The sequence below is a fragment of the Fomitopsis serialis genome (genome assembly GCF_022376445.1).
Source record: "Fomitopsis serialis strain Sig1Antser10 chromosome Unknown B0H18scaffold_16, whole genome shotgun sequence".
Taxonomy (NCBI): domain Eukaryota; kingdom Fungi; phylum Basidiomycota; class Agaricomycetes; order Polyporales; family Fomitopsidaceae; genus Fomitopsis; species Fomitopsis serialis.
In genome coordinates, this window is record NW_025954976.1 from 281,523 (window position 1) to 303,758 (window position 22,236).

At 58.2% G+C, this 22,236-nt stretch overlaps 8 protein-coding genes across 8 annotated transcripts; 4 read left to right on the forward strand and 4 right to left on the reverse strand.

Moving 5' to 3' along the window:
- Nucleotides 1-130: 130 nt before the first annotated feature.
- B0H18DRAFT_873032 (N-myristoyl transferase) lies at nt 131-2,197 on the forward strand (the record flags this gene model as incomplete). Its single annotated transcript, XM_048040265.1, has 8 exons — nt 131-544; nt 601-658; nt 681-808; nt 862-1,070; nt 1,125-1,295; nt 1,349-1,682; nt 1,742-2,017; nt 2,075-2,197. 8 exons carry the CDS (start codon nt 131-133, stop codon nt 2,195-2,197), a joined length of 1,713 nt encoding a protein of 570 aa, XP_047896157.1.
- A 117-nt stretch (nt 2,198-2,314) lies between these two features.
- On the reverse strand, nt 2,315-4,143 carry B0H18DRAFT_993033 (ubiquitin fusion degradation protein UFD1-domain-containing protein). Its single transcript, XM_048045166.1, has 9 exons — nt 4,090-4,143; nt 3,988-4,034; nt 3,797-3,924; nt 3,454-3,661; nt 3,145-3,407; nt 2,941-3,070; nt 2,834-2,890; nt 2,751-2,811; nt 2,315-2,694 (listed from the first exon to the last, which is right to left on the reverse strand). The coding sequence occupies exons 1-9, from the start codon at nt 4,096-4,098 to the stop codon at nt 2,380-2,382; spliced, it is 1,218 nt and encodes a 405-aa protein (XP_047896158.1). The 5' UTR covers nt 4,099-4,143; the 3' UTR covers nt 2,315-2,379.
- A 103-nt stretch (nt 4,144-4,246) lies between these two features.
- On the forward strand, nt 4,247-6,310 carry B0H18DRAFT_993034 (T-complex protein 1). The gene is made up of 10 exons (XM_048045167.1): nt 4,247-4,345; nt 4,400-4,445; nt 4,501-4,553; nt 4,606-4,695; nt 4,747-5,002; nt 5,049-5,305; nt 5,358-5,485; nt 5,566-5,608; nt 5,635-6,057; nt 6,109-6,310. Exons 1-10 carry the CDS (start codon nt 4,277-4,279, stop codon nt 6,235-6,237), a joined length of 1,494 nt encoding a protein of 497 aa, XP_047896159.1. The 5' UTR covers nt 4,247-4,276; the 3' UTR covers nt 6,238-6,310.
- A 372-nt stretch (nt 6,311-6,682) lies between these two features.
- On the reverse strand, nt 6,683-8,414 carry B0H18DRAFT_1093567 (uncharacterized protein; the record flags this gene model as incomplete). The annotated part of the gene is made up of 6 exons (XM_048032349.1): nt 6,683-7,422; nt 7,448-7,539; nt 7,597-7,784; nt 7,805-7,932; nt 7,994-8,099; nt 8,160-8,414. The coding sequence occupies 6 exons, from the start codon at nt 8,412-8,414 to the stop codon at nt 6,683-6,685; spliced, it is 1,509 nt and encodes a 502-aa protein (XP_047896160.1).
- A 285-nt stretch (nt 8,415-8,699) lies between these two features.
- On the reverse strand, nt 8,700-12,515 carry B0H18DRAFT_905308 (ARM repeat-containing protein). Its single transcript, XM_048041491.1, has 16 exons — nt 12,195-12,515; nt 12,002-12,143; nt 11,878-11,951; nt 11,698-11,819; nt 11,443-11,602; nt 11,259-11,389; nt 11,132-11,205; nt 10,802-11,073; nt 10,460-10,742; nt 10,215-10,400; nt 10,011-10,135; nt 9,877-9,954; nt 9,483-9,827; nt 9,374-9,433; nt 9,063-9,321; nt 8,700-9,004 (listed from the first exon to the last, which is right to left on the reverse strand). The coding sequence occupies exons 1-16, from the start codon at nt 12,351-12,353 to the stop codon at nt 8,850-8,852; spliced, it is 2,625 nt and encodes an 874-aa protein (XP_047896161.1). The 5' UTR covers nt 12,354-12,515; the 3' UTR covers nt 8,700-8,849.
- A 383-nt stretch (nt 12,516-12,898) lies between these two features.
- On the reverse strand, nt 12,899-15,051 carry B0H18DRAFT_132356 (POT family-domain-containing protein). Its single transcript, XM_048036780.1, has 2 exons — nt 14,579-15,051; nt 12,899-14,520 (listed from the first exon to the last, which is right to left on the reverse strand). Exons 1-2 carry the CDS (start codon nt 14,870-14,872, stop codon nt 12,958-12,960), a joined length of 1,857 nt encoding a protein of 618 aa, XP_047896162.1. The 5' UTR covers nt 14,873-15,051; the 3' UTR covers nt 12,899-12,957.
- A 3,628-nt stretch (nt 15,052-18,679) lies between these two features.
- B0H18DRAFT_993077 (SEP domain-containing protein) lies at nt 18,680-19,617 on the forward strand. The gene has a single exon (XM_048045168.1). The coding sequence runs from the start codon at nt 18,759-18,761 to the stop codon at nt 19,497-19,499; it is 741 nt and encodes a 246-aa protein (XP_047896163.1). The 5' UTR covers nt 18,680-18,758; the 3' UTR covers nt 19,500-19,617.
- Nucleotides 19,618-20,536: 919 nt separating this feature from the next.
- Nucleotides 20,537-21,754, forward strand: B0H18DRAFT_953085 (uncharacterized protein; the record flags this gene model as incomplete). Its single annotated transcript, XM_048042162.1, has 2 exons — nt 20,537-21,561; nt 21,625-21,754. 2 exons carry the CDS (start codon nt 20,537-20,539, stop codon nt 21,752-21,754), a joined length of 1,155 nt encoding a protein of 384 aa, XP_047896164.1.
- Between the last annotated feature and the right edge of the window lie 482 nt (nt 21,755-22,236).

Below are 22,236 nucleotides of genomic sequence, written 5' to 3' on the forward strand. Positions count from 1 at the left end.
CTGGCAAATCGCGGTGTAGACAATCTGCCGCCAAGTACTGCGTCATGCACCGTGAGGCGCTCCTCGGACTGGTACACGCGCTACACGCGTCTCTCCTCCGTACTACTACCACCAGCCGCCCCGTATACCCATGGCCCCGTCCCAGAAAGCGAAGGAGAAGCAGGTCGCTGATTCCGAGGAGGAGCGCCCTGAGGCCGACGACGGCGAGGAGACTGGCTCCGAGGGCTCTGAGGACGAGCCCGAGCCTGCCGGGTCCAGTCTGCCCGAGTCGAGCACACCGTCCACGTCGAGCAAGAAGAAAAAGAAGAAGCGGTCCAAGGCGTTGAAGGCTCTGAATGCGCTCCGCCCCGGGAACAAGGACGGCATCCCGGACGCGCTCGTGAGCACTGTGCTGGAGAAGGTGCGCCAGGAGGGCGGCGAGGAGGGCGGGCAGGCGGATGCTGCGACTGTGCGCGCCGCGCTGGAACAAATGAAAATCAAGGATGTTATCCAAGGCAAGGCGGGGATCGGAGGGAAGAACCAGAAGGATATGGGCGGACACAAGGTGTGTTTGCAACGTCGACATGGGATCGGCAGGACCGCTCACGACTCGCGTGGTAGTTCTGGGCTACGCAGCCGGTCCCTCAGCTTGGTGAGCGCGGACGTGCCTATGCGATTGGTCTTTCTGACGGGATATGCAGGAGAGGAGGTTCCAACTGCTGATGGATACATCGAGCCGTCTAAGCCACCAGAGGAAGTGCGCCAGGAACCGTACCCTCTTCCGAAGGACTTTGAGTGGACGACAGTTGATGTCAACGATCCCGTACAAGTAAGCCCTGCGTTAACGCTCTCTCGTGTGCCCCTGTCTAAATCCCCGGACAGCTACGGGAAGTGTACGAATTGCTCTCCGGCCACTACGTCGAGGACGACGTCGCGTCGTTCCGCTTCCAGTATTCTGCGCACTTCCTGCACTGGGCTCTCCAGCCGCCAGGGTACCACAAGGAATGGCACATCGGCGTGCGTGTTGCATCTAACAAGAAACTCGTCGCATTCATCTCCGGTGTGCCCATGACCATTCGGGTTCGAGATAAGTGAGTCTCCTCTCGTGCGTTGCGTTTGACGTTCAGTTTCCTGATGGCATGTAGCACCTTCCAGGCGAGCGAGGTCAACTTCCTCTGCGTACACAAGAAACTCCGTTCCAAGCGCCTTGCACCAGTACTGATCAAGGAGGTCACCCGACAATGTCACTTGAAGGGCATCTTCCAAGCCCTATACACGGCGGGCCTCCTCCTTCCCACCCCAATCTCGACATGCCGGTAAGCACGCGCCGGCAAAGCAGCCCCCTCATCCGCTCACGAACACGCCCCAGGTACTACCACCGCATGCTCAACGTCAAGAAGCTCGTCGAGGTCAACTTCACCTCCGTGCCCTCCAACATGACGCTGGCGCGCCTCATCCGGCTCAACAAGCTCCCCGAGACGCCCAAGTTGCTCGCGCACGGGCTCCGCGAGATGGAGGACCGCGACGTGCCGCAGGTGACGGCGCTGTACGGGAGGTACATGGACCGCTTCGGGATGGCGCACATCATGAACGAGGACGAGATCCGCCATGTGCTTCTCAGTGGGCGCGGCGTGGGCCCTACCACGCCCGACAGCTGGAAGACTCCCCGGGAGGAGCAGGTCGTGTGGTCGTATGTCGTCGAGGTGCGTGCGGGTTCACCGATGTTCGCGTGGGCGTTGACACTGAGGGTGCGCCCGTGCAGAACCCGGAGACGCACAAGATTACGGACTACTTCTCGTTCTCGTTGCTGCCCTCAACGGTGATGACGACGGACAAGCACAACCTCCTCAAAGCTGCATACGTCTTCTACTACGGCACGGACGTCGCGTTCCTCGACGGTGCCGAGGAAGACGGGAGGCTCAAGAAGCGCCTCGAGGAGATCATCGGGGACTGCCTCGTCATTGCGAGCCGTTGCGAATTTGACGTCCTGAACGCGCTGACCCTCATGGACAACGTTCAGTTTTTGTCAGATCTCCGGGTGAGCAGTATCCCGCTGGATTCCTTGCTACAGGGGTACTGACCTAGGCTACGACAGTTCCACACGGGCGACGGCATGTTAAACTACTACCTGTACAACTGGCGGACCGCTCCTCTGGCAGGAGTGACCACCGTTGGCGGCGTTCCGGCTGGGAAGGGCATTGGCGTTGTCATGCTTTGAGTGCCCTCTTAATGTAGCGAATCGGTACGAGACAACCACTCTTTACACAGTGATCTATATTGCTGTAGCGTGACATATGGACAATGTACAATGATATACAAACTACTCGACCGCTCGACTGCAGACGTCGCTGACAAGAACCATGCAACACACCATCTCTCTTCCATACTCATGCTCATCTACTAATCGTCATCATCACTGATGTAGATCACGCTCTCGTCATCCGACTCCATCTCGTCCGAGTCGTATGCCCGTTCAGGAGTAGGCGACCGCCCTTTCTGCACCGGAGCTCTACTCGGCGGAGCACGCCCCTGGCTGTTCACATCGGGCATGGGTACAGGAGCGGTGCGTGCGCCCAGTGTTTGTCCGCCCGAGCCCCAACTTGTACTTGAGCTGGACTCTTCTTTGGCCTTGCCTTTAGACGACGTCGATCCGGAGAGGGTCTGTCCTGTGGCCCGCCCATTGAGAGAATTACCGGAACCGGTGAATGTTTGCGACTGGGTAAAACATTAGTACAAACGGCCGATGATGGTGGCCAACATTATGGATATACCTGCTGCGCCTCCGGTTGGCATCGGGGGGTTGGTAGGGTGCGATCCTGTAGCCAAAAACAGCTTGCCGAAGGGTAGGTTCAACGGGGCAGGGGCAGATGCTTCAGTTTCCAGTATTTCATTGGTCACTATCCGGGGCTGGCTAACGGACAGTGTTAACGAAAGACCATGATATCGGATGAAGACCGCCACTCACTCCGTACGGATAATCTTGCTTCTATCACAGTGTCCTCGATAGGCCGCGCGCCGATGCCCTTGCCCTTCGTTTTCCGTCCACCTAGAGTCTCCCCCTTGCCTTTGAAGCTCTCCCACTGATCACCGCCTTTGCTGACCGCGACACTGCGAGAGCCCGAGGGTCCCAAGTGCCGCCTAGTGACGAAGATGGGCGCGAGGAACCAGGCGTCTGAGAGTTCACGTCAATGTTGAGCTTGGACGCCATGGTCGACGGTGGCGGGGGCTTCGGACGCTCGGGCTCAACGTAGCCAACGGGAGCTGCAAAGTCGACTTCAAGATCGGTGTTTAGTACGCTGATGCCCTCCCCGCCTGGCATTGTTTCCATCACGAGGAGACCGAACACGATGGAGTTATACGAAATGTCGATGATGTCGCCCTGTGTCAAAGCGGAGAAGTTGCGCAGTGCTTGTTCAGACTGCGCCAGCCTGTCCGTGAGCGATAATGCAATTCGTCCAGAGTAATCTGACTTACACTGCTTTGGGATCCGAGATCTCGAGGAACATGGTGCTCTGCGCCTGTAGCTTGACGAATTGTCCCTTGGGTAGTTCTGCTCCGGTCACGCGGATCGCATCGCCCTCATTCAATCTCAAGGTCTTCATCATCCACTGTGGAAGGTGCACACAACCCTCTTCCGCGATGAACTCCAATACACCGGCATGCGTAGAGGCAGCTGGGTTCTCTGGGTTACGCAGCTTAAACATCCAAGGGGGCTCCAGTCCATTTGAGTGATGCTCGCGAGTGCCGATTGAGGCATAATTACTGATGATATGTCAGGCATTGTGGTGAAGGATGATAGCAGCATGAGAACACGCACTCTTGCCACCATAGCTGAGGTTCTCTCGCTCACGGCCCGGAAGCATGGCAACGCTGTATGCTCTGAAGTATTCATCATAAGCACGCGCCGGAGGACGCCCCAGTCCATGCCCAAGAGGTCCAAGGCCTCTGCGCAAGATCGCCGTGTCAGCCCATGCAATCTAAAGCGGCAGATGAATGCAAGCCACAAACCCCGCGAGTTGGGCGAATAGGCCAGCCGGCCCTGTACCAAACGGATTCTAGGAGGAAACGTGAGCGAGACTGCTCGGCCATGTAGGTAAGTTATCCTCGCACCATGTCCATGTGTTGTGGGGAGCAGGTAGTGGACGAGAGTGAAGGAGCCGTTACGCGGCCAGGACGCGGTCGAGCATGTCCCAATGAGCGACGTAATACTCGAGTCACGTGCATCTGCTAGGATCGCGATTCGCGTGTCGCGCTCATTTATTCAAGCCAGGTCCTCCTCTCCTCCTACATCCTCGCCATGGCCTCCGCAACAGCACCAGTACCTCAAGCAACGCGCTTGAACTCGAACACGGCCTTCAATGACAAGGTGAGTACGTTGTGCGGGGTGTCTGCCCGGCAGTTAAGTTGTATCTTCGTCAAGGGCAAACCCATGGAAGTGCGTTTGTCGAATATGGTCGCAGCAAAAGGTACGCCATTACGCGTTCTCGAGACTCCGAATGTTGGCCTCATCATGCGCAATAGCTATCAGCGATGCGGTCAGAACATCGCTGGGCCCGAGGGGTATGGACAAGATGGTGCGCACGGGTGAACATCGCTTATTTGGCGACACACTGAAGCCGTATGCAGATCCAAACGCCGAAGGGAGAGCTCATCATCACCAACGACGGCGCCACCATTCTGAAAAGTATCCAGGCTTTGCATCCCGCGGCAAAGATGGTAATATACCCTAACGCTTGACCACGAAACCGCGTCTGACCATGTATATAGCTCGTCGACCTCTCGGCAGCACAGGATGTCGAGGCGGGAGACGGTACAACATCTGTTGTGGTCCTTGCAGGAAGCTTTCTCGGCGCTGCGGAGAAGATGCTGCAAAAGGGCATGCATCCGACGATCATTGCCGAGTCTTTTCTGAAAGCCTCTGCGAAGGCTGTGGAATATTTGACAGAAATATCAATGCCCATCGACCTCTCTGACAAATCGTCACTCCTTCGCGCGGCAACCACCTCCTTGAATTCCAAGGCGAGTCTTTCTGGCTTGCAGCTCGCCCAGTATACTCAGGGTCGTGTTAGATGTGTCTCAATACTCTTCCACTCTCGCGCCCATCGCTGTGCAAGCAGTGACGCGTCTGGTGACTCCGACATCGTCCAATGTTGACCTGAGAGATATCCGCGTTGTCAAGAAGGTTGGTGGCACGATCGAAGATACGGAGTTGGTCGATGGTGTCGTATTGAACCAAAACGTGGTCGTCGCCGCCGGAGGCCCAACACGCATAGAGAAGGCGAAGATTGGTATAATCCAATTCCAGCTCAGCGCACCAAAACCAGATGTAAGTCCACAAGCTTGTTATGCAACTGGCTTCTGAATAAACATGCTGCTAGATGGACAACACCGTCGTCATCAACGACTATCGGCAAATGGACAAAGTGATCAAGGAGGGCAGACAATACCTGCTCAATATTTGCAAGAAGATCAAGAAGGCCAACTGCAACGTTCTCCTCATCCAGAAGTCCATCTCCGCGACGCCGTCGATGATACCTCGCTCACCTTCCTCAAGCGCCTCAACATCCTGTCGTGAAAGACGTCGAGCGGACGAGATGAGTTCCTCTCCAAGAGCATCGGGTGCAAGCCCGTGTCGGACATGAGGCGTTCACGGAGGAAAGCTCGGATAGCGACCTCGTCGAGGAGAAGCACCATGCCGGCGCGAAGGTCGTGCGCATCACAGGCGTCAAGAACCGTGGGCGCACGGTCAGCGTGCTCGCGATGGGCAGCAACAACCTCGTCCTGGAGGAGTGCGAGCGCAGTCTCCACGACGCGCTCTGCGTCGTCCGGTGCCTCGTCAAGAAGCGTGCGCTCATTGCAGGTGGTGGCGCACCGGAGATCACGTCTCCGACTGCTCTCGCAGTACGCCAGTCCCTGAAGGGCATGGAGGCGTACTGCTTCCAGGCGTATGCGGACGCGCTCGAGGTCATCCCCACGACGTTGGCCGAGAATGCTGGTCTCAACCCCATCGCCATTGTCACGGAGCTCCGGAACAGGCACGCCATGGGCGAGCGCAACGCAGGCATCAACGTCCGCAAAGTAATGTGTGCACCTTGGCTGCGTCCTCCAGCTTACTGACTGTCAATGTAGGGCCTCATCTCTAACATTCTGGAGGAGGACGTCGTTCAGCCTCTGCTTGTCTCGACCAGTGCAGTGGAGCTCGCGACCGAAACCGTGTGCCTCTTGCTCAAGATAGACGACTACGTCCAGTCCCGATGATCCGAAGTGTAGTAGGAAGTGTAATGCACATCTCATTGTAATACAGCAGTGTAATCAAACATCTCGATAGTAACCATTCGAGGAACATTGCATCTCTGGCTCGGACAAGAGGTATTTGATTCCAATGCGTAGCGGTACATCCTGACCACGCATATGCCGGAGAGATGTTTTGTTTTCGTTCGCTGCGAGGCGGAAGACGGCACGGCTTGCCTGGCCTGCTTGGACCACTATCTTTCTGTGGTACCTGCGTTTACGTCGGGCAGTTAACAGGTGTCATTGCAGGCACCCCTACAGCTGACACACCAGGGAAATGTTCTTGCTCACGGTGCAAACATCAAGCACCATCACCCCATTTCCTAGGGCAGCTCCGATTGGACGATGTCATCAATTTCCCAGTGGCTTGTGCCCAACCAGTCTGTCTGGGCCTGCCGCTGTTTCATTCTGTTTAGAGAACGCAACCCCACACATGCACAGGTACACGAGCACCGGCAGGACCAAGCGTGAGGCCATCCAACTTCTCTGAAAATCGCTCCACGTATGTATCTGCCACTGTCCGGCGGTCTGCGACAAGGACGAAGTGCCAAGTACGGCTCGTTCGAACGGCGACTTTGAGGCGCCTCCAGACCTCTTGAAGTCCTTCGACGGGGGTGGGGTGCTCCTCTGCAATTGTCGCCTGCACGGTGTAAATGTTGCCGTCGGTATCCCCGAGGACACCGTCGATTCCCGGGAAGTTGCTCACACACGGGAACCAATAAAAGGAGTCGCGCACACCTATGGTCTTGATTCCGGCCGCCGTACCGGGGAGGAGATGACTCGATGGTAGCATCTCCTTCTCGTCTTGGTCTCGAAAGATGCGGAGAGCTGGCGCACCTCTACTCAGGCGAGCATGCATATTGGTTTCGTGGACCCAGCCGCCGGGTGCCCTCGTGTAGGAGTGCGGACTGAAGGCACGGAAGAGCTGGAGGGATCTGTCATTCGACAATCTGCTGCGATACTCTTCGAAGATGTCGCTGAGGTACTTCGTCGGGATGAAAGGGACGCTTTGCCAGAGGTCGCCGGCCTCACGGTGAGGACGAAGGAAGACGAGGTTGGAGCCTTCGCTATCTGCCTTCCGCCCCTTTCCCGACATCGCGTTGACAGACAACGGATCCGCGCATATATGCACTGCTGAAGCTCGCGCTAATACTTCGAGGGCCTTTCTCATACATACAATCCTCCGTGATGCAGATGATGTTCCGGATCGATGGCCCCCACTTGCGCACGAGGCAAAGAGTAGAAGACGGGTCGAACTGGAGCTCTTTCCTGTGGGAAGGGGTTTTGTGAGTAGAGATCCGGCGCAGGAGTACTGAGTCGGCCTACAAGATTGCTCCTATCTCCAGTACCTTGGGCAGAGCAGAGATGACGAGACGGCCCATCTTTTGCTTTAGCCATTCCTTCCACCTCTCGGGTCTGGGCGATGTCGCCTGGATGACAAACTTTGCGCGGTTTCGAAAGGGCGCGCACGGCATGACTATGTCGGTGTTGCTGTCACTCAGGGCCCAACACTTCTGAGTCGGTTGTCATAGACATTGATGGCACGAGCCGTGGCGCCTTCCTCGTCGAAGATGTTGTAGAAGTGGGGACTAAGTTGGACTGCCGTTGGAAGTCTGCGCTCGAGACGATGCAAGAGAAGGTATAAGAGGAAGGTGGTCTTTCCTGCGAGGTTTCAAGCAGGAATCAGCATTCGACTGGATACAAAAATGACTGCTTAACGAACCGATCCCTGGCTGGCCTACCACCACGATAGCGCGTTTGTCCCGTAGATTGCCCTCCTCCATCATCTTGCGGAGCTGGACATACTCATCGCGGATGATGAGGACATCCTGGATGGCCGTGGTCGAGCCGAGAGCTTGCGCAACCTCCGTCATTTGTTCTAGACAGACGTACCTGAGTTCCTCAGGTATGGCGAGGTCGGCGCCGTCGCCGTAGACATAATCCGCATCTTTGTCGACTGAGCCAGACTCGTCGTTCTCATTGAGAGCGGCGCCCCCATTGATGGGTAGGGTGTGTCCGGTGGTTACAACATCGGTCTTGACGATCTTGTTTGAGTGCTGTGGCCACTGTCGGCCCCAAGTTTTGTCATAAAGATCTGATGCCTCACTCTGAAAAATTGAGTCGACGCATTGAGTGGAAGTCATTGCGAGAGCGTTTGTACCTGCCGACTCGGTTGGAGCGGATGAGTGAGCCTGTGATCGAATGAATCAACGCAGTAGAGAACGACGACGACAAACGTCGGGGGACTCAGAGAGCTGCGCATGCACTGGCAGGGACAGCTGAGAGCGTTTGGAGGGCTCTTAACAGCAGAGACACGCACTCCCTGCCGTTTCACTTGCACTCACCCAGAACCCGACTGCCATTGTACTAGGGCACTTATTAGAGGAGGAAGATGTCGTTCAGCCTTTGCTGGTCTCTACGAGCGTAGTGGTCTTGCTTAAGATAGATGACTACGTCCAGTCTCGATGATACGAAGGGTAGTACTAAAAAGTGTGCACATTCCATTGCTTTCAAGGACAGCAGTACAATCAAACGTCTCGATAGCATACACAACAGCATATTCAGCATATTCGGAAGCATTACATCTCCGACTCGGACAATATACCTTTGATTCCGGTGCGTAGCTGCGCATCTTGACAACGCATATGCCAGAGGGAGGTGTTGTCTTCGCTCGCTTTAATGCGGAGGAGCGCGCGGCTGGCCTGGCCTGCTTGGACCAGCACTTTCGTATCGCCTGGATGACGTCGGGTGATGAACAGGTGTCACCCCAGGCATCCCTACAGTCGACGTACCAGGGAAAGGTTCCTGCTCAGCAGGCATAAACCTCACATTCCAATGCCCGCTTGCATTCTGTAGCCGTTCGACCACCGTCTCCGGGGATGCTTCGCACCAGCCTCTTGCATTCGAGTCCGACATGCCGTCCCACTCCTGCCGAAAGTCATCTTCCGAAACAACATTGAGATCACGCATATGGCCCAGTACGTCCGAGATCGAAGCAACCGGTTCTGACATAAACGGCGAGTCGAGAGCAATGAGGTCCGCTCTCGTCGTCTACTTCAAAGTTCAGGACAACGCATCGGCGTGCAGCAAGGAAACCACGCACCAAATTATCTTCATCCATGACATTGACGACCGGTAATGAGGGAGTCTGCCTCGGCGACGCCTAGACACAACATTAGTATCATCACACAGCATCTACTAACAGAACGTACCACCGACAGCGTCTCCAGCTCATCCCCCGCAGCGAGCGCCAAGTCGCCTGGACTCATCGTTCTTGCCAAGGGGTCTTGCCCCTCCACCGCGCGTCCCCGCTGGCCGACGAACCGCGAGCTCGCATCTGATCCGGCACTTAGCCTACGCACGAAATGGCGCTGCACAGGCCTCGGCGGGTCGTACGCGTCATAACGGAGCTTGGCGCCCTGGGATGAAGCGCGGGAGGATGGGCGATCGGGTGAGTGAGGGACGGGGCGCAGGGGCGGGGAACGGGGTGAGTATGACGGCGAGGAGGGAGCTTGTGCAGGTTTGTATGTTTCAAGGGCGGCGGCGAAGTCGGGGAGCTGTGACAGATGAGCATGTCTGCGCATACATTGGGGAAGGCGTACGCACCGATGGCGACCTCGCGTCCGCAAGGACCTCCTTCAGCGTACCTGGCCGAGACGACAGGTCGAGGAATTGATCACATCGCTACCAAGTGTCTATCAGTATCATGGAATGGAAGGGAACCACAGACGATTACGCACCCTCCGGATATACGCCCTACTCGTCTCCTTCAGCCTTCCCACCGCGTCCGCAATTTCAGACGGAACCTTCTCGCATTCCGCTGCCAGCCGGATCATACACAGCAGACAAGCGTCTTGGATAGAAACTGTCCATGCCAAATGTTGAGATGCCAAATCATCAGTCTACATGGTGCGTTCTTCGAGACATGACGACAGAGCACGCACCATTATATGATCCGGCTCGACCTCCCAGTCCGCGCAGGAGCGCGGTGGGCGAGAGAGGTGAGAGAGGAAGGTATTCCACAATCAGCGCAGTGAGAATGACCATCAGCGTTGGTCCGACCTCCGCCTCCACCTCCGGTACCCGCGCAAAGAGCGCGCCGACGCACCCGCTCTTGAACTCGGCGTTTGCTATACTCATACACAAATTAACCTCCGCTATCTCAAAGCTAGGTAACACTGAAGTTCACCATCTCGCATCTTAACCAGAGCGCCTTCCACTACCCCTTGTACGACAGGCCTCTTCTCGAGCGGCGCGGGCATCCCCGCCTCGCCTTCGGATGCCTCGCAGATGCGTATTACGTGTCCCGCGTACGCCTCCCCATCCACGCCCGACAGGACGTCCGCGAGTTCGAGCAGCCTGCGGACCGTCTCGGAAGTGTCCGCAGACGACGGGGAGACAGCCGAAGACAGAAGACGCGTGCAATAAGCCTCGAGGATGGCGGCATCCACGCGGTGAAGGACACGCATAGTCTGTGATGTGCGGAGAATCAGTGCCCGCACGTACGAGACACAGTAAGAAGCCGACTGACCTTCAGCCGGATAGTGTGGTCCTCCGCCTCGAGGAGTGCTACGACGCGTTCGACCTCCCATCCCTCCAATACCGCCGGCACGTCCGCGCGTGTGCCCGCCCAGAGTACAGGGTCGAGCGCGCCGAGGCACGACACGAATACATACACTTCATTCGGCGCCGGCGCCGGCGAGGCTATGAGCGGGCGGAGCGCGTCGATGAGCGTGGTCCGCGCGGGGAGGAGCACGGCGGTGGATGCGTGGGAGATGGTGAGGTAGCTTGCATGGAGGGCCGCTAGGCGCGGTGGCGTGAGCGGGAGCTACGTCTATGTGAAACAGTTGGTGGGGCTTACCTCTTGCGGAGGGACCGTAGGCAACGCAAGATTTGATGACCTTGAGGATCGTGCGGACGTCATCTGCGGCTGGACTGGACCGCAGGATGACTATGTAGACATGGCATGATGAGGCGGAATGACGTACGCGACCAATTGGAGGCATCCTAGGATCTTGGGTAGTAGCACATTCTTCGTCGGCTCCGAACGTGCACGCCATGCGGATGTGAGCAGTGCGGACAACGCCTGATGATACCTGTCTGAAGACAGCTGGCCCGCCTATATGCGGAATCAATATTGGGAGGGCACCAATTCGTGGGCTGCGCACTCACTTTGAATAAATCAACCCAAACGTTGAGCGCAGCGCTCCCTACCACCCAATCCGCATCCGTCATCCGTTTCTCGACCTTCTCGATAACATCACTCAAGATGCCCGTATCGTGCTTCGAGAGCTTATGAAACGCGAGCAGCGCGCGCCGGCGTACGTGCGGTCTGCGCGCAAATGATACGTACGCATCGTGTGAGTCGCGTCAGGGTGTTGCGGTAAGCTGATGAGGCGCGGACTCAGGTAGAGACTACCTACTGACGAGGTGAACGAGAGAAGGTCCGCGAGGCGTGTATGGATGGCGGGAATCACGTCAGCCGTAGAGAACTGGATGAGCGTATCTAACGCCAGGCAGATACGGGGGAGCTCGGGGCTCTCGAGATCCTGTGGCAAATCAGCCCGGCGCCCCATATGTGGGTGACTGGGCGTGCAAGGTACGAACCTTCCGCAGAGTATTGACGAGCATGAGCTGGAGCTCATGGTCGGACGGCATAGCTTCCGCGCAGAATAAGTAGCCTACAGGAGTTGCAGTCTTGAACCTCCATTCAGTACGAGACGAGGCTCACCTATTCGCTTGTCCTGCACAGTGGGACCTGACTCTGCGAGATTGACCGCATGGTAGAGTGCAAATTCTAGGTCAACCACTCCCTCCGTAGCCACATTCATGGCGCAGTAGAGCAATATGATCAAACATTCCCTGCATTGCTTCTGTTCGCTTCATGAGCACAGTACCGCGACGACGTGAGAACTGGGACGCACTAGGGTAAGGGTGGAGCGCGAGAGCTGAGAGTGTATCAAGTCGACTTCCGCGAAGATGTATTGGTCCGCGAGTTGGGAAGTCTGTGCAGTCTCGATCTTTCTGACGAGGGCATAGTGGGATCTACTGATAGCTCCAGAGGATACGAATGGCACGTCCATGACCGCACTTGAAGGGACCGAGCGTGATGGAGTTGTGTGTGGAAGGGCGGGCCAGACTGCCTGTCAAAACACAGCGGGTGGTGATGGTACTATCAGGTTCTCAATATGCGGGGAGACGATGGCGGGCGCGGAAGTGCGTTGACTGTGAAGGACGCGTTCAAGTTACGCGCGCCTCTTCGACGCGACGCGACGTGGTAAGTGCCGCGCCAGTACCGCGTCGCAGCAGAGCTGTTATGTATCACTCCGCGATTGGTACAGCTACTGTCAAATATGCTGACTATTCTTCCCGTGTATCGAATCTTCACCGTGAAATGAGCTGAAATGAGGCTGCCGATTGCAACTAGTACTTTTGCTGGACGTCTACTAAATTATACTGAACTCCAATATCCGGTGGTACATGCACCGTCTGAGACTGAGTCCGCTCTTTCTCATTATCGTGCCATCGGCTGCGCACAGCTCGCGTCTCATCCGACTCCGCACTGGTAGAGATTCCGGATACAAACTACTGTAAAAGAGAGTGCTAATTGAACATGCTTTGGACCCGACCGTACAACCAATATATGTATCGTCCCTACAAAAACCCTTCCAACATCGAACACAAAATTTAGCTCTTCTCAAACGACGGCGTCATCTCGATGTCTTCAACCTGCGCCTTGGGGACCAAGTGACCAGTTGGCAGCATGTTAAGCTCGTCCTCCTGCTTGTCGAGCTTGCGATAGGAGAGCCAGAACAGGGAGCCGCCGACGAAGGAGATGACGGCCATGGAGCCGTAGTTCCATACGAGGAGCGGGTCGGCCGACAGCGGGTTGAACGCCTCGCCGAGGGCTGCAGAAATGGCGGACATGAAGAGCGCGAACGCGGCGACCAGCGACCGCATGTTCTTCGGCGCCTTCGAGAACCCGTACTCGAGCGACGTGATGGACGCGAAGATCTCCGAGATGGCGATGAGCACGTACGCCCCCGTCTGCGCCCACACGTTGATGTCGACGTTGGGGCAGTCCGACGCGTGGTTGCCGCACGCGCTCTTCTTGTAGATGTACGCTTGGACCACGCACGCCCAGACCATGGCCGCGCTACCCATGAAGAAGCCAGCAGCGATCTTCTTGACGGGCGTGAAGTGGATCCCGGCCCTGCGGAGAGCGGGGTAGATGAAGAGGTCGCAAATGGGGATACAGATGATGAGCGCGAAGGGATCCAGGTTAGAGAGGACATCATTGGGGATGCCGTGCAGGGCCATGGTCGAGGCCTGGGACGTCAGGTTGCCGTTGAGCTGGTTATACGTAAGCCAGTACAGGGGGAGCCAGAGGAAGACGCTGCACGCCTTCCAGCCGCGGCTGACCTCGTCGACCCATGCGTCGTCAAAGGTCACCCATGCAGGCCGGGTGGCTGGGTTCATCTTGGAGGGCTTGAGGTCGTCCCAGAAAGTGCCGTCATGGAGGTGCTTGTACCAGGTGACCGGGTTGAGATGGAACCTCTTCACCGTGCCCAGCAACAGGAGCTTGACGGCGGGAGCGAGTACGCTGCCCTCGGGCTTGGTATGTTTATACCAATCACGGCAGACGTACAGAATGGGTAGGGTGGCGCAGAAAAGGACGGTGGGCAGCAGGAAGGACAGGTAGAACCCAACGTAGCGCTCGGCGTAGGCCATGCTGAGCTGGCCGACGAGAGCGCCTACGTTGATGAAGAGGTAGAACCAGTTGTACACCCTCGCCGTGGTGACGGCTGGGTCGACGATGACGCGCTCGCCCTTTTTCGTGGTGCGCACGTACATCCTGCCGGGGATCTGCTCAGCGACCAGCGGAGAGATGTTGGGCTTGAAACCACCGGTCCCAATACCCATGATGATGAGCCCGATAACGAAGGCAGCGAGGGCGTGGTGCGGGGCGGCAATGACGGAGGGGGCGGCCGAGGAGGTCAGGATAACGTGTCCGACGATGGCTGTGAGGACGGATATCCAGATGGTCTTGAAGCGGCCCCAGTACGTGTCGGCGACGTATGCGCCGAACAGAGGAATGACGTAGACCCAAAACTGGTTGAAGGTGGTCAGGCCAGTAGAGGCCTGCTGGCCCATACCGAGCGCACCGGGCTGGGCATCGTCGGCGCTAGGATCCAGGGCACGACCGGTGGAAGTGCCCGGGTTCGGCTGCTGGATGAAATTGACGAAGACCTGAAGGTGGATAGCTCGTCAGGTGCTGGACGGTGGCTTTGAGGCAACCGAGGCATACCTGAGTCGTGCCGTAGTACGAGAGACGCTCGACAAGCTCGACGAAGGCAATGGTATACGCCTTGAAGGGGATCTTCTCGCTTACGCGGCGAAGAGTCGCGAGGTCCTCCTCGGTGGGAATAGGGAGGTCGTGGTCGAAGTACTCGTTCCGGGCGGTGGGCTCGCCGTTGTACAACGGCGGCAGCTCGGTCTCGTGAGCATGCACCGAGAGCGAGCGCTTGGGATCACCGCTGCCGTCGACCAAGGCAGGGCCGCGCTTGTCGTCCGCGTAGGCGTCGGTAGCATCGCCAGACATGGTGAAGGCTAAGGCTTCGAGGTGAGACTTGAGTGCTGAGGGAAACCTCGCCTGAGGGCGTCGATATAAGATGCACGTCCCGCGATGCGGATCTGGGCATCAGAGGGCCCTTATCAGCAGCCGCGTTGGTTAGAAGGACTTGGCTTGCTGGGCACAGAGCCACTGACGAGCTGATGTCGAGCCACCGGAGGCAAGGCACAGTAAATTCACTCCGCATGGAACGTGAAGGTTGGTCCCAGCGGTGCCTAAATTTTTCCTGGGGTTTCATTTAACATGCAGAGGTTCCACCGAAAGGAGAGGGCGGGTATTACCCTAAATGGCAAACTTTTTTCGATGGCGTTTGGGATGGCGCAACGGTGCAATTCTGACCGCTCTGGATGAGGCGGGCAGACTGTTGATCCTCATGCCTGCCCCATGCGCTCGATGGAGACCGCGCGGCTTCGATCAAGCTTCCGGCGATCGAGATCTTCGATGAGGCACCGCACGCCCGCAATTTTGGAAGACCGGACCACGCGGCGAGCGCTGCACAAGCACCACCTTCACATTTGGTCGGAGAGACGCGTGAAACCGACCTCAAGAGACACTTCGCGACGATAAGTCGCGTCGTGGCGAGGTTTGGCGGGAGCCAAGCGAACCCTTCCTTGTGACCGCGGACCTGTTCGAAACCTCGGTCAACCCGGACTCGCACTCGCTGAGAGCTGTCTGGCACCGAGCTCCGCCCGGTCTCCGCGCGTGCTGTGCGCAAATGCCCATCGAAATGACGAGTGCTGTCGAGGGGGCCCTCGTCTCCATAGTCCATGCGAGCCATGGAGGCGCGAGCAGAAGGTGTGTACCACGATGGGCGCGGCGTGCCTGACAATCTCAACGTGAGCATTGGCCGACCTCTACCTCCGTCCATGTGCATGAGGATGCGCACTCCGCTGCTCACCGTGCTATCCGCCGAACGGTCACCCGGTGGTGTACACCCGAACGTTACAGACGTGCATCACGTGTATGCGTATGCTTCCCTGCCCAGACTCTGCACCCGCGAGGACATCCGGATTCCGCGAGCTAGCGCTAGACGGTAGACTCTCGAGATAGCCTACGGGCTTCCTAATAGTAGGCGTCCGGGGAGGCGACGGACGACAAGAGCAGGGTGCAGTAAACCTCGAAGATGGCATTCGGGGACGTGCAGCATCGTCTATGTTGCTCACGTCCCCTCGCCGCATGAAGGGCACAGTGTAGGTTCGACACAAACCCCGCACGTGAACTGGAGGGCCATGAATCGGGACTAGAACACAATGGTCAGTGGTCCCCTGTCTCAAGGTACATAACGATGTGCTCGGGTGGTCGACCTCGGCGCCAAGACGTCTGCGTATGCCCGCCCTGAGTGAAGCATTCGGTCGGTGTGGATACATATGAACGCGGAGTGCCTGACAGGAACTGTCGCAATATCTGAGCACATATGTGCATGATCGGCCTGTGCACGACGTCAACGATGAGCACAGCGTTCCTAGTCGATTGACAGCGTACTCACCACGACTCATTGATGCAGCGCGCGAAGCCTATGGAACGCCCGAGCAGCGCGCCACCGCCTGCGGTCTTGCCACATACAGAGACACCCAAGCGCACACATCGCATCGTGGTCAGGATGCTGTGGTAAGCGCTGCGCGAGCTCTGATAAGAATTGCCTGCAGGTCCGCCAGGAGCGGATGGGCGACGTCAGTGGCAGATAACTTGATATGAAGAGCTCGGAGCTCCAACAGAGTGCGCAGTGTGCTAGTCAGCGTGTCTTGTAAGCGGGATTCGCCGCTCGACGCAGAGTGCCCGGGAGCATGGCCTGAGGTCCGTGAATAAGGCTACGTCGAGCAGGGAGATAGCCAGAGCTACGGTCGGTCCGAGTGACGAAGACCAAAGTGACTGGATCGCGTCGAGCGAGAAAGATGGTGTTTCCAAAGTCGAGCAAGACCCCTTCTATTGGAATGAGTACACATCCGCCCTGTGGGCGAGCATGCAAGTTCGTGTGACCATGTTGCGAAGAGGCAGGACGTCGAAAACAGTGTGTGTCATGGATACGCTCACTGTAGCAGTACGGTGAAAGATCGCCCGCATTGCCACTGAGGGTGTGAGAGTGAGAACGGGGAGTGGACGAAAGTAAGCGTGCCAGTGACTTCTGCGACGATGTATTGATCGGCGAGTTGAGGATATGGTGCGGTCTCGAACATGCTGACGAGGGGACAATGGGATCTATTGACGGCTGCAGAAGACCGGGTACCGTACTCGAGTCCCTGATCGGGTCGCGAGAATTCCAAAGCGTGCTCTACTGGAAAGAGCAAGCGGGTAGTTTCAGGGTGAGCGGCGAAGCAAGAGAAGACTGCGCGAGAGAAGATGAGTCCAAAGACAGTCGTCGCGTGAAGTCGCGAGGTCGAAAGAGGGACCAAAGGCTGCGCAGACCAAAGCGCGTCGGACGTGACGGGAGCGTGAAGGGATCTGAGATAGACGCTTTAGCGCAGAGATGGCGATCGGAGGCGTGTGGCTGGGAGGGCGGTGATTGGCTCGGCAGAAGTCGCGTCGGGCGCGGGGCCGTCGGGCTCGGTGAGCAGCGGGGAGAGCGGGTCGGCGGTGCGGCGAGCCGGAGGCCGCGGGGGATCACGGGGGCGAGTGGCGGCGGGGAGGAGAGTGGCCAGCGGCAGGGGGCGCATACGGGACGCCGGGACGAACGAAGGGCGTCGATCCAGACAAGACGCCCAGTGAAAAACGCATCTGCTGGGAGATGCTCTGAGATGCTCTGAGCTGCTCGGTGGGGCCGCTGTCAAAAGAACATCTGCGAGCAGCTCCGAGCAGCCTGGAGCATGAAATCCGGACTTTTTGCATTTTTCTAGATGCTCGGAGCTGCGCTGAGCGTGAAAATTACGCGTATGCAGCTGGGAGCAGATCCGGGCATATTGCTGGATGCTCCTGTATTGCACTAGCTGCCATAAAAATAATACATTTATCGTGCATACGTTGCCCGCATCCTGCGCTGCCCGCGCCCTGCATACCGCGCCCGCCGCACCCTGCGTACTGCCCGCATACCGCACCCGCCGCCTGCATACCGCGCCCGCTGCCTGCATACCGCGCCCACGCGCTCCCGCCCAACCACCCCGCACACCACCTGCATACTACGCCCACCCGCTTCCTATGTACTGCGCCCGCCCGCACCCTGCATACCGCACTTGCGCCCGTTTCACGCCTTCGTCTCACTCGCACGCACCCGCCGCTCTCCGACACTTCCGAGTCTTGGCCATTGCACTTGACTTCTTCGCCTTCGATTTTCTTGCCTTGAACCGCAGACTTGACGACTTCTGTAGGCATCAACAAAATGTAAGGGTCACGAGCACTGCAGAGTCCTCCATATGCAAATGGCACGCACGAATAATTGCCTTGAAGTCGGGAACATAATGGGCCTTCTTTCCTGCCGCTCGCTGGTGTCATCGGACAAGTATTAGTCTTGCTATCTGCGAATCACAATGTACACTCCGAGACGTACCAAACCATGAGCTTCCTGCTCATACCGCTATTGTGACATTGAGCAGCCTGAGGAGGGCGAGGTTTGCGGGAGGCGAGCGAAGGTGTGTACATCCGTCCACTAGGAGAGTCGGCAGCGCTGATGAGCGTGGGATCCCAGTGGAATAGAACACAAACAGGCCGGGCGCTGTCCCCGGCAGAAGCTTAGTACGCGATCTCTTGCGCCGCACAGCAGAGTGAGTTGTATTCCATCTCATGCGGGTGCATCACTGACCCGCGACGAAGGGCCGGGCCGCCGCAGGAGGATGGAGGTGGGCATATGCTCGGCGAGTCGGAAGCGACGAGGTCGACAGCACGTTCATCCCCGACCCCAGCTCTTCCATACGTACGTACACCCCGTATGTCTTCCTCTTTGCAGGTCACCGTCTGCTCATGCTCCTGTGCAGCTCCCGAAGAAGAGACCGTGATACGGCATCTCACCTTCTGGCGCGACGGCTTCAGTGTCAAGGACGGGGACTTCATGCGCTACGACGACCCCAAATCCTCAACGAGATCGACTCTGGGTGCGTATACTCGACATCCACCCGGAACCGTATCGTATGACACTGACTCGTGTTCACGCAGCCGCGCGCCGCCGCACATCCTCAACGTCTCCCCCGGACAGCCGGTCGAGCTCCGCATCGTGAAGCAGCTCAGCGACGAGTTCGTGGCGCCGCCCAAGGCGCGCAACGTGTTCTCCGGCGAAGGACACCGCCTCGGCTCGCCCGTCCCGTGCATCGCGGGCCTCGGCGCGGCCGCGTCTGTCGACATGTTGGGGAGCTTCCCCGTGACCGCAACTGGGAGTGTAGGACTCCCAAGAGAGCCGAGCGCACGCCGGGCGAGTGTGCGGTCGGCGGAGAGCATCAACACGCGCTTCGAGGTCAACCAGAGCCTGCCGACGACGAGCGTGCAGGTGCGCCTCGCGGACGGGACGAGGATGGTGTGCCGGATGAACCTGACGCACACCGTGGGCGACATCCGCAACTTAATCAACGCGTGGGTGGCTCCGTCTGCCCGGGGATGTGGGCACCGTCTGATCGATGTGTGTGTAGGTTGCGCCCGGATGGTCCCGCTGGCACTTGCCGCCCGCCTTGGACGGTAGCCTCAAGGCTACCGTGTGTGACGTGCGCTGTCCAATGCCATCGTATCAGATCAGTATCTACACATGTATAAGTAGACAGGTAAATCAATACGAACCTTAAAAGCGATCCTTACAGCGATGTGCATGGGTCCCGCCGCACGAATCATGCGGACGGGTCAATGAGCAGGCACTGAATGAGTGGGCCAGCTAGGGAATGAACGGGCGAGTGGGCGATCAGCTGAAGTGTGAGCGAGACGTGCGAGCAGGGCAAACAAGGAGGCGGGCGGGCGAGCAAGGTGTGCGCGCAGGCAAAAGGGCACGTGGCAAGTGAGAAAGATGCATGGACGAGCGAAGAGACACGTAAGCAGATGAGACGGGCATACAGCAGGGCGGGCGAGCGGGCAGTAGACAAGCAGCGGGTGATTGCACACTAGGTGATGGTGGTGGTAGCAGCATGAGAGAGGGGAGCAGGAAGACGACGACGACCGCCATCGCTGCAAAAAGATTACGTCATATCAGAGCGGGCGGGAGCGTTAGTGTTATAATGCGCACCGCGCAGTACTTGGTATCGTAAGTGCATAACGCATGCGCAAGGGGGCGGAATTGACAGCGATATCGGAAGGCTACAGCCCCAACGTTCTAACTCAGAGGCAAAAGACACTAAGCTCTAACGACGATGAGTTAATTCATTGACAAGCTGTCATTTGGTGATTTCGCTGTAAGCCGTCAGCAGCTCCGAGCAGATTTGGGCACATTTCAACGACGCGCGCAGCTCCCAGCAGCTTGGAGCATCTCCCAGCAGATGTGTTTTTCATTGGGCAAGACGTGCGGCTGCTCGCGCGATTACGCAACGTCCGACTCTCTCATGTCCGATGTTTATTCTTGCTTTGTGCTCCCTCGCCCTCCCTCACCCTGCCCCCGCCCCATCGATCGATCGCTGTGCCACTCCCGCCACACTTCTCTCTCTCGCCGCCACCGCTTTGGCAGCTTTGTTGTCCGCCGAGTGGCCACTCCCCGTCCGCGTGACATATAAACAATCTGCAGGGCCACCTTCCACGATGTCCGAGCCGCCTCCCTCTGTCCCCGCATCCTCCTCCTCCTCCCCCTCCCCGCCGCCCTCCCCCGGCAACCATCACCACCATCGCGCGCATCCGCCTCTCCAACACATCGCGACCCTCCTCCCGCACCCGCCACATCCACACCTCCCGCACCATCACCTCCACCACTCGATGTACTCCCCGAGTTCGCGCGCCGCGGACATCTCGCGCCTCCTGGATCCCGCCTACGCGAGCGGGTCCTCGTCCTCCGACTCCTCCACGCGAACCCGCGTCTCCGGCTGGACGAGCCCCGCGTATCGCGCCACGCTCCCCCTCGACGTGAAACACACCCAGACGCGCGCGTACGTCGACCACCAAGGCGACCTCCACGACCCCGACTATCGCGACTTCCCCGTCCTCACTCCCACACGCCGCACGCGCTCCCACAACACGCGCCACCCCAGCGGCGGCGGCGTCACGGCGCGTCGCTCACGCAGCGCGAGCCGGCCACGTTACTCGCCCTCGTACGCGCTCCCGCGCCCGGAGTGGGAACGCGATTGGACAGCGGAACTTGACGATGACACAGATGAGGAGGAGGTCGAGGAGACGGACGCCGAGTCGCAGAGCCACTATTCGCCCTTCGCGAGCGCGTCGCGCGCGTCCCCTCGGCGCGCTGTTACAATCCACACTACCCAGCCTTACCGTGACACCGCATACGCGACGCCCTACTCGGATTACTACGCGGACCCACAACCCCTCCCATTCGCAACATCGCCGTCAGGCTCTCGCGAGTCCCCGATCACTGAGTCGCCCCTGGAAGACTCGCCGTTTGATGAAGATGAGTTCGACGCGTCGGAAGAGCGCAAGGGCAAGAGTAATGGACATGGCTCTGTCCTGCGAAAGAGACGCGCGACCGACTCGAAGGAAGACGTTGTCACCGAGGACATGGACGTCAGCGCGGACGCTGCAGCCGATGCTGATATAGGGGAGGAGAGGCCACTACGCAAGACGCGATTCACCTTTGCGGGTGAGCAGGGAGACGACGTGTATGTCTGCCGCCTCCGACTCATTCCTCTAACTCCGCATGTTAACTTTGTGCCCTTGTCTAGACCAACCTGTTCAGCCAGCCTGCGGCAACAATGGGCAGCGGTGTCGCTGCGCATACGTTTCGGGCTCTTCCACGCCCGGCGGCGACTTAGCTTCCGGAGCAGGCGATACTCTACCTCGGACGCGTCGTGAGTTATGCCACCGCCCTCGTCGTCGGCTTTCCGGATGCCGTCCCCTCCGTGCCACTCCTGCGCACATGCCCGACCGTCTACCGAACCCCGCCATCCGGATCTTAGTGTTTGGCACAAGGTCATAGACGGCCCGCTATCCACAGTCCCTCCCAGTCACCCCTGGCACCATATGCATGTCTCATCGACCCGGTCTTCTCCTGTCCTGTTCTGTCGGCCTCAACTATCCACCCCGCTTTGCGCCTCGGTCATCTCGCCTTCAATTGTATCATCAGCCTCTTCTCATCGATCTCCCACTCGCATGCGCCGTCCTTCTCATCATCATCGCGCTGCATTCAAGTTGACTCTCCCATCGGACGCGCTCTCAACATACAGTCCACCCATATCGGACATATCTCGGCGATCCCCTCTCAACGCAAGGCGCCTTCAAGTCTCAAGCTCAAGTTCCATGTACAGTATCTCGCCCATCGTCTATCATCTATCCAC

Bases quoted from the DNA above. Each gene is read 5' to 3' on its own strand.
- B0H18DRAFT_993033 (XM_048045166.1), bottom strand. The intron at 3,925-3,987 runs GTTTGTGGCTTG...GATCTTGCGCAG, and splicing joins CTATTCGCCCAACTCGCGGG to AGGCCTTGGACCTCTTGGGC. The intron at 3,071-3,144 runs GTTCCTCGCGCC...CGGTCAGCAAAG, and splicing joins CGTGAACTCTCAGACGCCTG to GCGGTGATCAGTGGGAGAGC.
- B0H18DRAFT_993077 (XM_048045168.1), top strand. From the start codon at position 18,759: ATGTCTTCCTCTTTGCAGGTCACCGTCTGCTCATGCTCCTGTGCAGCT.
- B0H18DRAFT_993034 (XM_048045167.1), top strand. From the start codon at position 4,277: ATGGCCTCCGCAACAGCACCAGTACCTCAAGCAACGCGCTTGAACTCG. The intron at 4,696-4,746 runs GTAATATACCCT...CCATGTATATAG, and splicing joins TGCATCCCGCGGCAAAGATG to CTCGTCGACCTCTCGGCAGC. The intron at 5,003-5,048 runs GTCTTTCTGGCT...GGGTCGTGTTAG, and splicing joins CTCCTTGAATTCCAAGGCGA to ATGTGTCTCAATACTCTTCC.
- B0H18DRAFT_905308 (XM_048041491.1), bottom strand. From the start codon at position 12,353: ATGGACGTGCCATTCGTATCCTCTGGAGCTATCAGTAGATCCCACTAT. The intron at 11,206-11,258 runs GTACGTCATTCC...CCTGCGGTCCAG, and splicing joins GGATGCCTCCAATTGGTCGC to TCCAGCCGCAGATGACGTCC. The intron at 9,322-9,373 runs GTGCGTGGTTTC...ACTTTGAAGTAG, and splicing joins TCATGGATGAAGATAATTTG to ACGACGAGAGCGGACCTCAT.
- B0H18DRAFT_132356 (XM_048036780.1), bottom strand. From the start codon at position 14,872: ATGTCTGGCGATGCTACCGACGCCTACGCGGACGACAAGCGCGGCCCT. The intron at 14,521-14,578 runs GTATGCCTCGGT...ATCCACCTTCAG, and splicing joins CGTACTACGGCACGACTCAG to GTCTTCGTCAATTTCATCCA.